The 13,067-nt window shown below is 41.0% G+C and overlaps 2 protein-coding genes and 1 long non-coding RNA gene across 3 annotated transcripts in view; 2 read left to right on the plus strand and 1 right to left on the minus strand.

The window, feature by feature from the left end:
* The window catches only part of LOC130408879 (atrial natriuretic peptide receptor 1), a 10,219-nt gene extending 7,618 nt beyond the window's left edge, over positions 1–2,601 (plus strand). Inside the window, exons 19-24 of the mRNA XM_056732358.1 lie at positions 1–58; positions 210–349; positions 458–610; positions 789–887; positions 1,002–1,093; positions 1,178–2,601. The exon at positions 1–58 is cut by the window's left edge and continues 30 nt beyond it. Coding sequence (XP_056588336.1) covers positions 1–58; positions 210–349; positions 458–610; positions 789–887; positions 1,002–1,093; positions 1,178–1,342 — 707 coding nt within the window. The 3' untranslated portion in view covers positions 1,343–2,601. The remainder of the gene's footprint in view (positions 59–209; positions 350–457; positions 611–788; positions 888–1,001; positions 1,094–1,177) is intronic.
* Positions 2,602–5,407: 2,806 nt separating this feature from the next.
* On the minus strand, positions 5,408–6,251 carry LOC130408923 (uncharacterized). The gene is made up of 2 exons (XR_008904793.1): positions 6,098–6,251; positions 5,408–5,708 (listed from the first exon to the last, which is right to left on the minus strand). It is a non-coding gene; the product is annotated as an uncharacterized LOC130408923 (long non-coding RNA).
* A 387-nt stretch (positions 6,252–6,638) lies between these two features.
* toporsb (topoisomerase I binding, arginine/serine-rich b) lies at positions 6,639–12,765 on the plus strand. The gene is made up of 3 exons (XM_056732350.1): positions 6,639–6,826; positions 8,970–9,953; positions 10,055–12,765. The coding sequence occupies exons 2-3, from the start codon at positions 8,973–8,975 to the stop codon at positions 11,762–11,764; spliced, it is 2,691 nt and encodes an 896-aa protein (XP_056588328.1). The 5' UTR covers positions 6,639–6,826; positions 8,970–8,972; the 3' UTR covers positions 11,765–12,765.
* The last annotated feature ends 302 nt before the right edge of the window (positions 12,766–13,067 follow it).

The raw sequence follows: 13,067 nt of genomic DNA on the forward strand, positions 1-13,067 counted from the left end.
TGAGACAGGGAAAACCTTCACAAGCTCAGAGTTACATCAGTGCCACTGTCTTCTTCAGGTGAACACACACACACCATCACACGCAGACACACACACACACACACACCACACACGCAGACATACAAGAGACCCACAAACACACACACACACATACATACACACGGACAGATTTCATCTCTGTCTCATGTGTCGTCTCTTCTGTTTCTCAGTGATATCGTGGGTTTCACACAGTTGTCCAGCTCCAGCACGCCATATCAGATCGTGGACTTCCTCAATAAACTCTACACCACCTTTGATGACATCATCGACAACTATGACGTCTATAAAGTGGAAACAATCGGGGATGCCTGTTAGTGCTTGTTTACTCTGTATGCAGACGGATCTGTGCAGCGCGGCATGTTCATATGACAGCATGAGGTTTGATTGTGTCTGAATGTGTAGTTGTTGTGTGTTGCAGACATGGTGGTGTCAGGGGTACCCAGAGTGAACGGCATTCTTCACGCATCAGAGATCGCCAGCATGGCTCTTGACCTGGTGTCTGTCTGCAAGACCTTCAGAATCCCCCACAGACCAGAAACACATCTGCAGATCCGCGCTGGAATACACTCGGGTCAGCATCACCGTCTCACATGAATGAAAACATCAAAAACTACTGTATAGATCTGGATCATCACATGTCACACGGAGGGTTTCCACTAACATTTGACATCATCAAAGTCTAGACAAATAGTCTCTGTTTGTGAGCTCTTCCTCTGGTGTGACCGGAGCTCTTCTGGTGTCTCCATCAGGTCCTGTAGTGGCAGGAGTTGTAGGAACGAAGATGCCACGATACTGTCTGTTTGGGGATACGGTCAACACAGCGTCTCGTATGGAATCCACCAGCGAAGGTACGGATGCGCTCTTTCTTGTGATGCAGCAGTTGTTGTCATATTGAATTATATTCTTTTCATGTGATGACACTTGTGCTCATGGTCGGAGATGTTTCTCTTTGGTCTCTCTAGCGTTAAAGATTCAGTGCAGCTGCAGCACGTTCTACCTGCTGGAGGAGATCGGTGGATACACGCTGACCTGTAGAGGCGTGTCACAGGTGAAGGTGAGAGAACACGTCATCACAGCAGGGTCACAGTGTCACGGTGAGGCGGTGCAGTGGCGTTCACTCTCATGTGTGCTTTGACAGGGCAAAGGGGACATGGTGACATACTGGCTGGAAGGCAAACGTGCTGCAGCACCCGGTAAAGACTCAAAGAAACCAGCGCTGCTGCAGGAGTCTGAGGACTACACCAGTATCCCAGGAGTCCTGAGCCCGTCTAACAGCACTGATCTCCTGTGTGACCCCAACTAACATCTCTACACCAAATCGCCTTAGAATTATAAGGTTCTCTCTGACATTTCGGTCAAAATTGAGTTATTCACATATTCAGACATTATGCCATGTTTTTTTTTAATGTGTGCATTTTGGGACTTTTTGGAAGAAAACAAAAAGGTTCTTTCTACAAAATCGAAATATATAAGGTTCTATCAGAGCCATTGAGATAGAGTTCTGCCATCGTAAGTCCAAAACGCTGGAGCGTCACGTGATTCGTGGAGCCTTGAGATAGTTCCAGGAAGTTTTGTTTTCTTTCTTTTTTTATTCATAAAATGATTTTCGTCTTTAAATGGGTTAGAAGTTCACTTCAGTTAGTCCGATACTTGTAACTTCCGGGAACTATTGAGAGCCTCCATGAATCGCTCCATTAGAGTTTTCAGTCATACTCATCTCTAAAAAGACATTTGATCCGTCCCACATTCTGTGAATAATACATCCATTCAAGCACGGCCTTTTATGCTTAACTTCAACAAGAAAGAAGCATCCTAAAATAGGAAATAAGTGTCATAAAAACCATGTAAATGTACCTTTTATTACACATTATTATACAATAATTTCATGTCTTAACAAAGTAATAAGCAAATAGTTTGTGTTGCTTGAAAATGTGATGCTTTAAAGAAAGTTTAGCAGATTGAACCTCATCATTCTAAACCAGAAGGTCAGAAGGTTCTATCTGCGTTTGACCTGATCCAATTTTTTTTATTTTTACAAATTTCATAAAATGTTGGTATTGTACATTTTGAATACATTTGGGGTCTCTGTCTTTTTCATGTTTAAAAGAGATTTGTTCCTCATATCATTTTTGCTGTATGAAATGCTGAAACTTTAAAGCTCAAAACCTAAAAACTACTCAGACCGCAGATAGAACCGTATTATTCTAAGACGACGAAATGTGTCTTTAAAATGTGCTGTGAAAGTCAATGTATTCTTCTCTTCTGTTTCACTTCTATTATTAATAACAGTTATAGATGAACACTGTTAAATGTTAAATGTTAAATGTTAAACTCTGGTTACGCTGTAGTATCTTGAGAATGAAGAAGTGTTGTGCTGTTGAGGCTAAAATAGACTACGAGACTTTCGCTCAGATTTCCGTCTGGACTTGTTGCAGTCTGCAGATTTGATCAGTTACTGTGTTTCTTTCTGAAACTTTCAAACGGCTGCAAGTCTATGATGTCTGTTCAGATTTAAAAAGTCTTGTTGTGTATTCCAGCCATTAAAGAGACATGTAAGCATCAGTCAGGTCAGTGTTAACTGTACTGTAATATCTGCTGTTCTGTATATGAGTGTCAGTGTTTGTAGTCTCAGGAAACTCAGCGATAGTGAAGCGTTGACAGTAATCATAGAGAAATAATATTTATTTATATAATCAGGAGAGAAATACTGCTGTCTGACTCTATTAGAAGACTACTAGACTCTAATAGTTTCATATATTGGAGACGTAAATATGAGTAGAAGACAACAAAAATAATAATAAAAAGCAAGTCCAATACCTTATTTCAGAAAAAGTAAAAAACAACAAACACAACATCATTGAATGTATGGAGGAAGAGAACGCTGTCTTCTGAAAGAGAAACAAACCATCAGGTGTTCATGTGAGTCAACAGCTCTCCAGCTAAAGAACATGTATTCTGAAGAGAGAGATCTGTGTGTCTTTAGATATCAAAGAGAGAGAGAGAGAGAGAGAGAGAGAGAGAGTCACTGATGTGTCTTGTGCAGCTGATACAGATACACAGTTTGATTCATCTATATCCTTTTAAAGGTTGAAACTGCTTGAATAAATCTTCTGATAGATTCCTGATGTTCAGTGTACGTGCAGTTAATCCTGTCATCTAACAGCACTGAAGTGTGTCACTGCTCGCCTGCATGTCTTCACTACACACCATGTATTTGTGTTCTTTTTTCCAAAAACTTAAGTTATTGAACACAATAACAATGACACATGAACTGTTTCAATAAATACAGTGAAGTTGAACAGTAACACACACATCTGTGTGCAGGACAGGTGCAGTGCAGACGTGACCACACACACACACACACACACACACCGTGATTATAAATGAGGCTTTTACAGAGATGAGGGCAGATGGTTCTCTCTGTGTCTGTTTGTGTTGAGATGAATAATCAGGTGCTGAGGGTTTCAGGCGGAGCTCTAATGAAATGGGTGAGCACCGCACGAGCACAAAAGAGCCGTTCATTCATTCAATCATTTCATTAACATGACAGAAAGATCTGGAGAACCACATGAAAGTCTCCTCACATCACCTGCTGTTTCATAAACATCCCGTACAGATCACACTTTATTTTTATTGTTTACATCTATTCAACATGAGCAAGAGTGATTTCACACAGCAGCCATTCAGCACAACTGTTAATGTGTTGCATTACTTTCTTATATTACAGTTATTTGATCATGAACTCATAAAACATAGCAGTTTTTTTGTCTCCAAGCAGTAACACCTCAATACCCTTGATGTTTACCTGAGGTTCTGCAACGTATAGCCTTTGATAACCCTTTAAAATCCAAGAAATCCATTTGTTTTAGAGATGCAGAACATCATAAAGGTTAATGAAGTATTTCAGAAATGAGAATCGATGGACATAATGAAATTTGAACATGCCATTGTCTTTCCATACTTCCTTGAGATTGTATTAACTTTTACCAGGTTCGACAGTCAGGTTTTTCAAATATTTCCCCTGTGACTGTGAAATGTTGAACTTTTTATTGCTTGTTTTGAGTTTTGTTTTATACTTTTGCATAAATGAGTATTCTGACGCATTTCCGAGTGAAAAGGAATTTCAAAGGAGAATATTAGTGGGCGTTTTTCACTGCGATTTGATTGGATATATCAAAACAACTGTTGCATTTTTAAATGAAACTGGCAGCAGACTGACAGGTGAAGGAGAGGAGTTAACGGATGCTCCGCCCAAACCGTCTCATTTACGTCATTTGATGGATAGTCATTTCAGGGAGGAAGTGCATTTTCAAATTATGAGGGTACATGAATTTTAATCACCCACATTGATAAACTATTTACTATAAACGCTGCAATATCTAATGAAAAAATAAGAATGGTCATTTTTAATTCACTGGGACTTTACATTTAGCAGATGCCATTGCAGCACACCGCTGTGGTTGACTATATAGAAGTTCCGTTCTACCGTATTTGAAAGATACATTCAGAAGTTTACGTTTCGTAATTAGACATTACATCACATAACATTATGGTAGAACGCAACTTCTATATTCCACTGTGGTGTGCCGCAATGTACAGAATTCTTGTCGACACTTTCAATGAGGTGCTATTAGTTCATAGTAAATGCCTTAGCTAACGATTAAAATTTTTATTTTTCAGCATTTAGTGTTTGTTTATGGTAGTTCATGTCAATACAGTTATGCATGTTAGATCATGGTGCATTAACTAATGTTAACAGTGAGAACATTTGATTTTAATAATGTATTAGCAAATGTTGAAATTAACATGAATTGATATTAATAAATGATGTAGAAGAATTGTTAGTTGTTAGTCTACGTTAGCTAATGCATAAACTAATTGTTAACAAATTGCAACTTATTAAAGTGTCACCGAAAATGTCTTCACAAAACTGACGGTTTGTCACACTTTATCTTCTGTATGGCAGGTTACATTTCCCAATAAAATCAATTTTCTTAGTTGAAACCATTAATACAACATAATATAAATAGTAGCCCAGATAGCAAGTGAGCACATGAAAACCATTAAACAAACTGTTAATTTGTCACTGTTTATGCATCAATATCACCTTTGCTCCCTTAATTAATGTTGAAATTTCAACAATTCACCATTATTTCTCAAATGCAATATTGGCTACTATAAACATTTGTTTCAAGAGTTGTATTTAAGCATAGTACAACATAAACTGTTATAGATTAACATATTTACTGAGTGAGTGCAACAGTGTGAGTACACAAACACTATAAACACTGTGACGAACATACTGCAGTGTTTCTGGTGCATTGCGCCACCTTGTGGCTGTACACATATCTTTATAACAACAGTCATATCACATCAAACTCTTTATTATACAAATGATAAACATTTAGTTGATGGTGTGATTTGTTTAGGGTGTTAATTCACATCTCTCCTTTATTTCCCGAGGATCTTTTACTCTCCGAATGCAAATCCTGTCAAAAGTCCTGTGAATTCTGTAAGAGGAACTGAACCGGACACATGTCACAGCAGCAGTCATTTCGTTCGGGATTTTATGAATGAATCTGGAATCTCTTCTCCAGCTCCCATTGAGCAGCAGCTCGTGCGCTGTAGATGACAAAACCCCAAGATAAGAGAACCACAGCCAGAAGAACCTGCGCAACACAACTCTCAATGTCATTACGTCATCACGTCATAAACTTTGCATTTCGATACCGTTTGTACATTTGTCATTACAAACCTGACTATATTGAGTTTTGTAGACTAGTAAACGAACCTCTCAACACAGAATTAAAAGTCTGATAAAATACTTTCATTTTTGTTTATATATTATAGTAATTTATATAGTGATGAACACTTCGTGTATTTTCGTTTCACAAAACGTAGGGTACAAGATATACATACAACAGTAACGATTACCCTTAATAACTTAAAACCATAAATTTGTAAATAACTCTGCTTGTTTTAGAAGAGTCTTTATTTCAGTTTAATTGCTAATGAGTTAAAACTATGATTGTAAAATATATCAGAATCTGATACTTACAACTGAGAATATTCTGTCCAAACACCGTCGACTCACGATCATCATTAACAGTTGGTTGTGTTTTAGGCAAAAGAACACGTTTCATTTCAGATCAGGCAGTCCATTAGCACATTTAGCTTCTTAGCACGACTGATCGCCATGGCAACAACCGGAAGTGGAGAGCTCAGCAACGGGTTATATAGGTTATATAAGAGTAAAATGTGTTTATTCAGCAGTGGGCTTGTTTGTTAGTTCCAACACCCATTTAAAACCCCTTTAAAATTGCGTCGTAAAAATGTTTTATGCTGTTTGCTCAACAACTGAGGAGCATTAAAACCCATTAACACATACGAGGCTAGGTTTTATTTGAAATATTAAACTATGTCATAGTATTGTAAATGCTACAATTTTTGCACATTTTAATTACAATATTCCTTGTCGTTTGTATGTTTATGGTGTAGTTTTGTTCTCGTGTTTGTGTCGTAACTGTCTGCGCAAGTGCACTGCAGCTCCGCTCCAGACCGCGTGAGGCGCGCATGCGTGTGACACCACCGGAAGCGTCGCTCTGCTGCTTGTGTTCTCAACAGCAGTGCTAAACAGCTTCGTTTCGTTGGTTCTCAATGTTTATTTTCTTAAATGTTGCTCTTTAATTGGCGTAAAAGACACGTGTGAGTGACATAAGTGTGTTTATGAGTGTGTTCGACAGGATTTCAATGGTTTGCGCGTCTGATATGTGGAGGTGATTATCAGGTGAGAATGTGTCTTATGCAAACTCTGTTTTATGTTTTATTTTGGATCATAGTTCTCTTCTTTTTCGTTTTTATCTGTAAAAATGTTTTTTTTAATCCATACTTTGTTTCATTTTGTGTGAAGTTGTGCATAATAATGTAGTTTTCTTAAGTCGTTCTCTGTCATTATGTGGATATGATGACGTCGATCATGTCACTGTTTTCAGAGATATGTGAATGTTTTGACATTTTAATCTTCACATAATCTATGATGGGGGTACACTGGTAGAATGATAGTATGTGATTACAAAAAAAAGGTACTGGTTTATCACTGTGGTGTTTACATGGTTTTCAATGTACATCATATAATATCAGGGTGCACATTTAAAACTTGGTAGTGGGTAGTTGTGCATATTCAATCATACATGTACATAAACGTCAAGACAACAGACACTGGCTTCATACATTAAGTATGGTAGATATTGTAGGACAAAAAACATCAAGAAGAGCAGAATAAAATCGGTGATTTGATAAAACAGTGCATTTTAAAGTATTTCGTTTGTTTAGTGTCTGTTGGGTTGAAGTCTTTGTGATGATATGCTTTACATACACCAATTGTCAAAGGTTTAGGACAAATTGAATGTGTATGTTTCCCTGTTTGAAATTACTTTTTTAAACAAAAACATATACATATCCATTTAAATATGTGGCTACATATTAATTTCTTTCATTGGAAAACTACATTTGTATTTATTTTTTAATGGATTTATGCTTTTTCACATAATGACCACAGTGAGATTTTTGTTTCGATTGGTTTACTATTATTCTCAAATGTGGAAAAGCACAAATCAGGAATGAGTTAGTGATCCTACACTTTTGAGCAGTAGAGTTTGAATCGGGTCTCTCATTTAGTGTAAATCTACGATATTGTTAATTTGTTGCCAGACAAAAACCATAAGAAAATATTCTAACTTCCCTTATCTCATGGCTTTCAGAGATGATTGGTCTGTGTGTTAATATGTCACTTTTTCAATATATTCAATCTCACATCCAACGTATTGCATGTAAATTAGCCAAACCTAATAATTCACATACCCTGGTATACGTGGACTAGATAAATCTGTTGCGGTCACGAGAGTATGTACACTGTAAAAAACAATGTGTTTACTTTTATTTAAATATATGTGCAGTGCACTATTTCTGCATCATGCTCGTTAATTAAATTACATTTAAGAAGAAAAACAAGAAAATCTTTGTTGCGTTTACACAAATCGTTCACTTGTCCTTCTTTACTTAAAAGATTACGTAGCATGAGTTCAATGAACTTACAGTGCTTATGTAGGCTGTACTTACATTTTTTAATTCATTTACCTTAATATTCTAATAACCTAGTGAAGTATATTATTATAAGAAACAGTATTAAAATAATTGATGACTGATTTGATGTCGGACGGTCATTGAATTATTCTCCACAGAAAACACAACATACTGCATTTTTGAGGTTAGAAATACGATGGGTTGAATCACCTGAATGGTAACTTTACTTAAAAAAGGATTATACACAACAAAACAACATCAATAATACTAAATACATCTTAAATCTCTTTGTACATCTCATTAACAGCTATATAACTGCCCCAAAAGTGCTTATTATTATTTTAAAAAGCATGAATAATCAAACCTTTGGGTATTCCTCACAGCATTTGTACTGATAATATTACGTTCTTTGCACTCGAAATCCATGTTACGTTGATTTAATTTTAACTGTAGTTTGTACAGCTCAAATTTTTCCATTCACTTTATGTACTCGAGCTTTTCTTGTTTTTTATATTTTTGTGTTGCATGAACAAAGGTTTTTAAGTTATGCTAAAAATGGTATAAAAATGTATATGTTTAAGTAGAAGCTACTTAACATACTATAATATGAGTGTACCTTCATATTGCCCAGCCTTACCTCAGTAAAGAATCATTGAATGAAGCAGTGATGTTTCAGGTCAAGTCACTTTACAAAACAACAATTTTAGAGTGTCTGTTCGACTGTTTCAGTGAACGAATCTTTCTTCTGTCATTACACCTTGACCTGTTCAGATTAACAACCATTCAGTGTTTGAGACAAACAGATAACAGATCAACGTTTAACGTCTTGTATCTTATGTGTGTTGTAGGAGATGGCGCCCTCTAAGACAAAATTGCGTGCGAAAAAGAAAGACGGCGGAGGAAAATCTTCTCAGCGTTTGCTGGCCAATGCTTCTCCGGATTCCAAGTGTCCCATCTGCCTGGACAGCTTTAAAAACGTGGCGTCGCTGGACCGCTGCCTGCATCAGTTCTGTTTCCCCTGCATCCACGAGTGGTCGAAGAACAAAGCCGAGTGTCCGCTCTGTAAGCAGCCTTTCCACTCCATATTCCACTCCGTCAAAGGAGAAAACGACTTCAAAGAGTTTGTGCTCCGGCCACCTGAGAATGGAACGCCCGCTGCGGGTGATCCCCCAGAGCGTGTGCTCCGCCCCCGAGTGCTCAGAGGCAGAGAGAGGAGGAGCCACAGGTTGCAACAACCCGCCCCTTCCGCTTCTTCCCCGCTGGATGACGACGTGATGTTTGATGGTTTGTCCGACGCTGCAGCGCTTACGGGGAACCAAGATGTGCAGCAGATGGTCATGCGTCTGACGGCGCGCCGCAGCGGGCGGGGTGAGGGGCGGAGCCTCAGGCGTCTGCGGGACCAGGACGTGGTAGCGTTCCGCCGCGCCCTCTACAGGACTGGTGTGCGCGTGCGAAACATGAGGGACGGCACCAGGCAGAGGGACATTTCAGCTGCGTTCCTGCGGCAGAATCCACCGTGTCTGCGGCGGCTTGTGCCGTGGCTACAGCGTGAGCTGACGGTGTTGTATGGTTCGCACGGCTCGCTAGTGAACATCGTGCAGCACATCATCATGTCCCGCGTCACAAACTACAATATGGAGGAGTCGGCCATCCGGGATGAGCTCCGCCCCTTTCTGTTAGCACGCACTGACCACTTCCTGCATGAGCTGGTGAGTTTTGCCCGCTCGACCCTCAGCATGGAGACGTATGATCAGCAGGCCATCTACGACTGCCCCGCCCCCAGCTACGAGGAGGGCAGTAGCTCTGATTCCTCAGTTATCGCCATCTCTGAGGTGAGGAACTCCTGCTTGACATCACAAACCACTGTCATGCTCATACTGTACTGGTCATGTGTGTATTCTGGGTTTGACCTCACTTTGTGTTTCCTTCACAGGATGATGACAATGCCAGTGATGATAACGTGACAGCCAATCCCTCTGTTCATCACGAACAAGCTCCACCCCCTCCTCCAGCGACTGCCGCAGACAGTTTGCCGAGTGAATCAGCGTGGGATGATGAGACACCTGGTCCCTCCTATTCCACTCTCCTCCACTCTTCCAGCCAATCGCAGAATGAGGGTCCGGAGCCGAGCGGCAGCACAGACACGCCGCTGGAACCGGCCGCCCTTGTTGCGAACATGTCAGGCCGTCCAGTAGCAGATGAAGACGAGGAAGAGTGTTTGATCGTGGGATATGTGAAGCCCATGGCCGAGCGGACGCCTGAGCTGGTTCAGCTCTCCTCTGATTCCTCTGAAGCGGAGCAGGAGGCAAATGCCACGGACACAAAAGCCAGAGTGCTAAAAGCAGAGGGATCCCAGTCCCACGTGAACCAGCGTAGCCCCGCCACCTCCCCAGGACCCGCCCCACCATCCAGTCCCCAGCTCACACCTTTGGACTCTCACACGCAGCCGTCGCGCAGCAGAGAGAGAATCTCACGGAGCCGGTCCCCATCCTCTGGGGGCCAACACGCACATCGCCACAGATCAAGAGACGGCTTTGAGTTGATACCCAAAGACCAGTTACATCAACACTCGGACACAAAGGAGCACTGCCAGACGTGGGAACCGTCACATCACACAGAAAGTCAAGATGGCAGCTGGTCAGACCACAGTCCAATGTCCATTTGGAGTAGTAGTGAAGCCTCACCATCCAGACACGGCACCAGTAGTGACCGAGAACGTTCTCATCCTGTTACGGAAAGATTCTCGCATTCTTCTTGGGATGAAGATAGAGGGCAGAGGAGAAAGAGGAGCAGATCTCCCGACTCCGAGTCATTCATCGGTTCCCGGTGTCCCGGTGGTCGTTCCCGTGAGTCGCGGAAGAGCCGCAAGCGCAGGAGACGCTCTATCATCAGCAGCAGCAGCAGCGCAGACTCGCATTCAGAAAAATGTCGTCTGGACAAACCCAGCGGCAAACGCAAGTATAAAACACGCCACCTCGAGCGAGCCGCCCAGCGCCAGCACGGAGAGGGATCAACAGCTGCAGAGAAACGGCCGGGACACCGAGAACGTAAGCGCGGCCGGCAGCGACGGCTCAGTCGTAGTCCCAGCGTGGAGATTGTCTTTGAGCGGAAAGCGTCCGACTCGCACGTTCATCAGCGGAAGAAACGGAGACACCGGAAGAGAAAGAGAGAGCAGCGCTCGCCCACAATCATCACTATTGACAGTGACAGCGATCGGACCATCGACTGTCTGGACCGCGTCTTGGATGTTATTGATCAAACGGCTGCAGGCTTCGACGACGAGCAGATTGAGACGGGGAACACCGTCAACACCACTTCAAACTCTTGCCTAGAATTCTCAAGTTCTCCCGTCCGCACGCTCAACCTAGACGACTGTGTAGTGGATGTTGTCAATCACAAGACAGACCCCATGACCACGATCCCCCCACCGTCAGACACACGGCTGCTGGAGTCTATACTGCAGGATCTTGAGGACTTTCTGCCGGACGTGTTAGAAGAAGAAGCAGCGGGGTCTAACCGCAGGAATCCTCTCACACAGACCGTTAGCCCTCGACATGACCAAACAAACATGACAGAAGACTCAGAAAGACTGAAGAACACAACCGCACACAGTGATGAAGAGCAGGACAACGACACACACTAATGATCTTTGTCTGAATGACATGTGTGTGTGTGTGCGTGTGTTGTTTTTATATCCATTTAAAGCCTGAGATAAAGTGTGCTTGAGAAACATTCGTAGAAACATTTTCATCGTCATGATTGTTAATGTTATATTTATGATGACAGTAATCCTCTGTCTCAGATCTGGTGCTGACTCGTCATGTGACAGAACAAAAATGAAGTGAAGATGGCGACCCTCATTCTGCAAAACATTTGTAAGATTCACTTTAAAGGTTTACGCCATAAACCAGAACTATCATGCAAAGTATTTTCCACATCAACAGATGATGATGTTGTTTATTCTAAGCATGTGATCTGCTTTCCTTGACTTGAAATGTTGTTTAAATTCAGATCCATTTGGATTGGCTGTCAATGTTTTATCATTCATCAGCTGGACAAACACTCTGATATTCACAATGACATTCTTCCTCCTTAAAGGGACAGTGCACCCAAAAAATGGAAGATACTTGGAAAGATGTCGGCACCCAGACAAATCTTATCCCCCATTGACTCCCATAGTATTTATTTCCCTACTGTGGCAGTAAATGGGGGGGATCAGATCTGTTTAGTAACTGACATTCTTACAAATATCTTCCTTTGTGTTCAGCAGAACAAAGAAATTAATACAGGTTCGGAGTCAATGATGAATTTTCATTTTGGGGTGAACTATCCCTTTAAAGTTCTGCTGTGGATTGTTCTGTTCTGGTGCCATCAAATGAACAGTAGATTGATGGAAGAAGGAATCCTGCAGATGTTTGAGTCACATGAGGGTTACATCTAAACTTGAAACATCTGAAGTTCTTTAAGAGCAGTGTGTTTGTCAAACTCAGGGAAATGTGAACTCTGTCATGCCTCTGTTACTGTGTGCGTGATTATACACACTGGGAGATATAATTCACTGATCATGTCCACTGTACATACAAAGCCTTCTTTACTACACTGCTGTAATGTCAGCAATCCATCAATAAAACCCCGAAACACTGACTCTTGTCCAGCAGATATTTTGAATTTGCCAAAAAAGTTGCGAATGAAATTGTTTTATTCATTAAATAGAGACCATGAGTGTTAGATCCCGAACTTAGAAAGTGAAGAATAATCCTCCGATATAAAAAATTTGAAGAAATATTTAAACCATCACCATGTGCATGAAAGATCTCTGTGTAAATCCTGCATTTATATTGAGGGAATCATTGATTGATTTACTTCTGTAAGCTTTCCTGTGGCTCAGTGGTTAGAGTATGGTCATGGGATCGATCCCAGGCATAGTCAGACACAAATGTATAGGT

Source organism: Triplophysa dalaica, chromosome 20, assembly GCF_015846415.1.
Source record: "Triplophysa dalaica isolate WHDGS20190420 chromosome 20, ASM1584641v1, whole genome shotgun sequence".
NCBI lineage: Eukaryota > Metazoa > Chordata > Actinopteri > Cypriniformes > Nemacheilidae > Triplophysa > Triplophysa dalaica.

Coding starts and splice junctions, on each gene's coding strand:
- toporsb (XM_056732350.1), top strand. CDS start 8,973: ATGGCGCCCTCTAAGACAAAATTGCGTGCGAAAAAGAAAGACGGCGGA. Junction 9,954..10,054: donor CAGTTATCGCCATCTCTGAG/GTGAGGAACTCC, acceptor TTTCCTTCACAG/GATGATGACAATGCCAGTGA.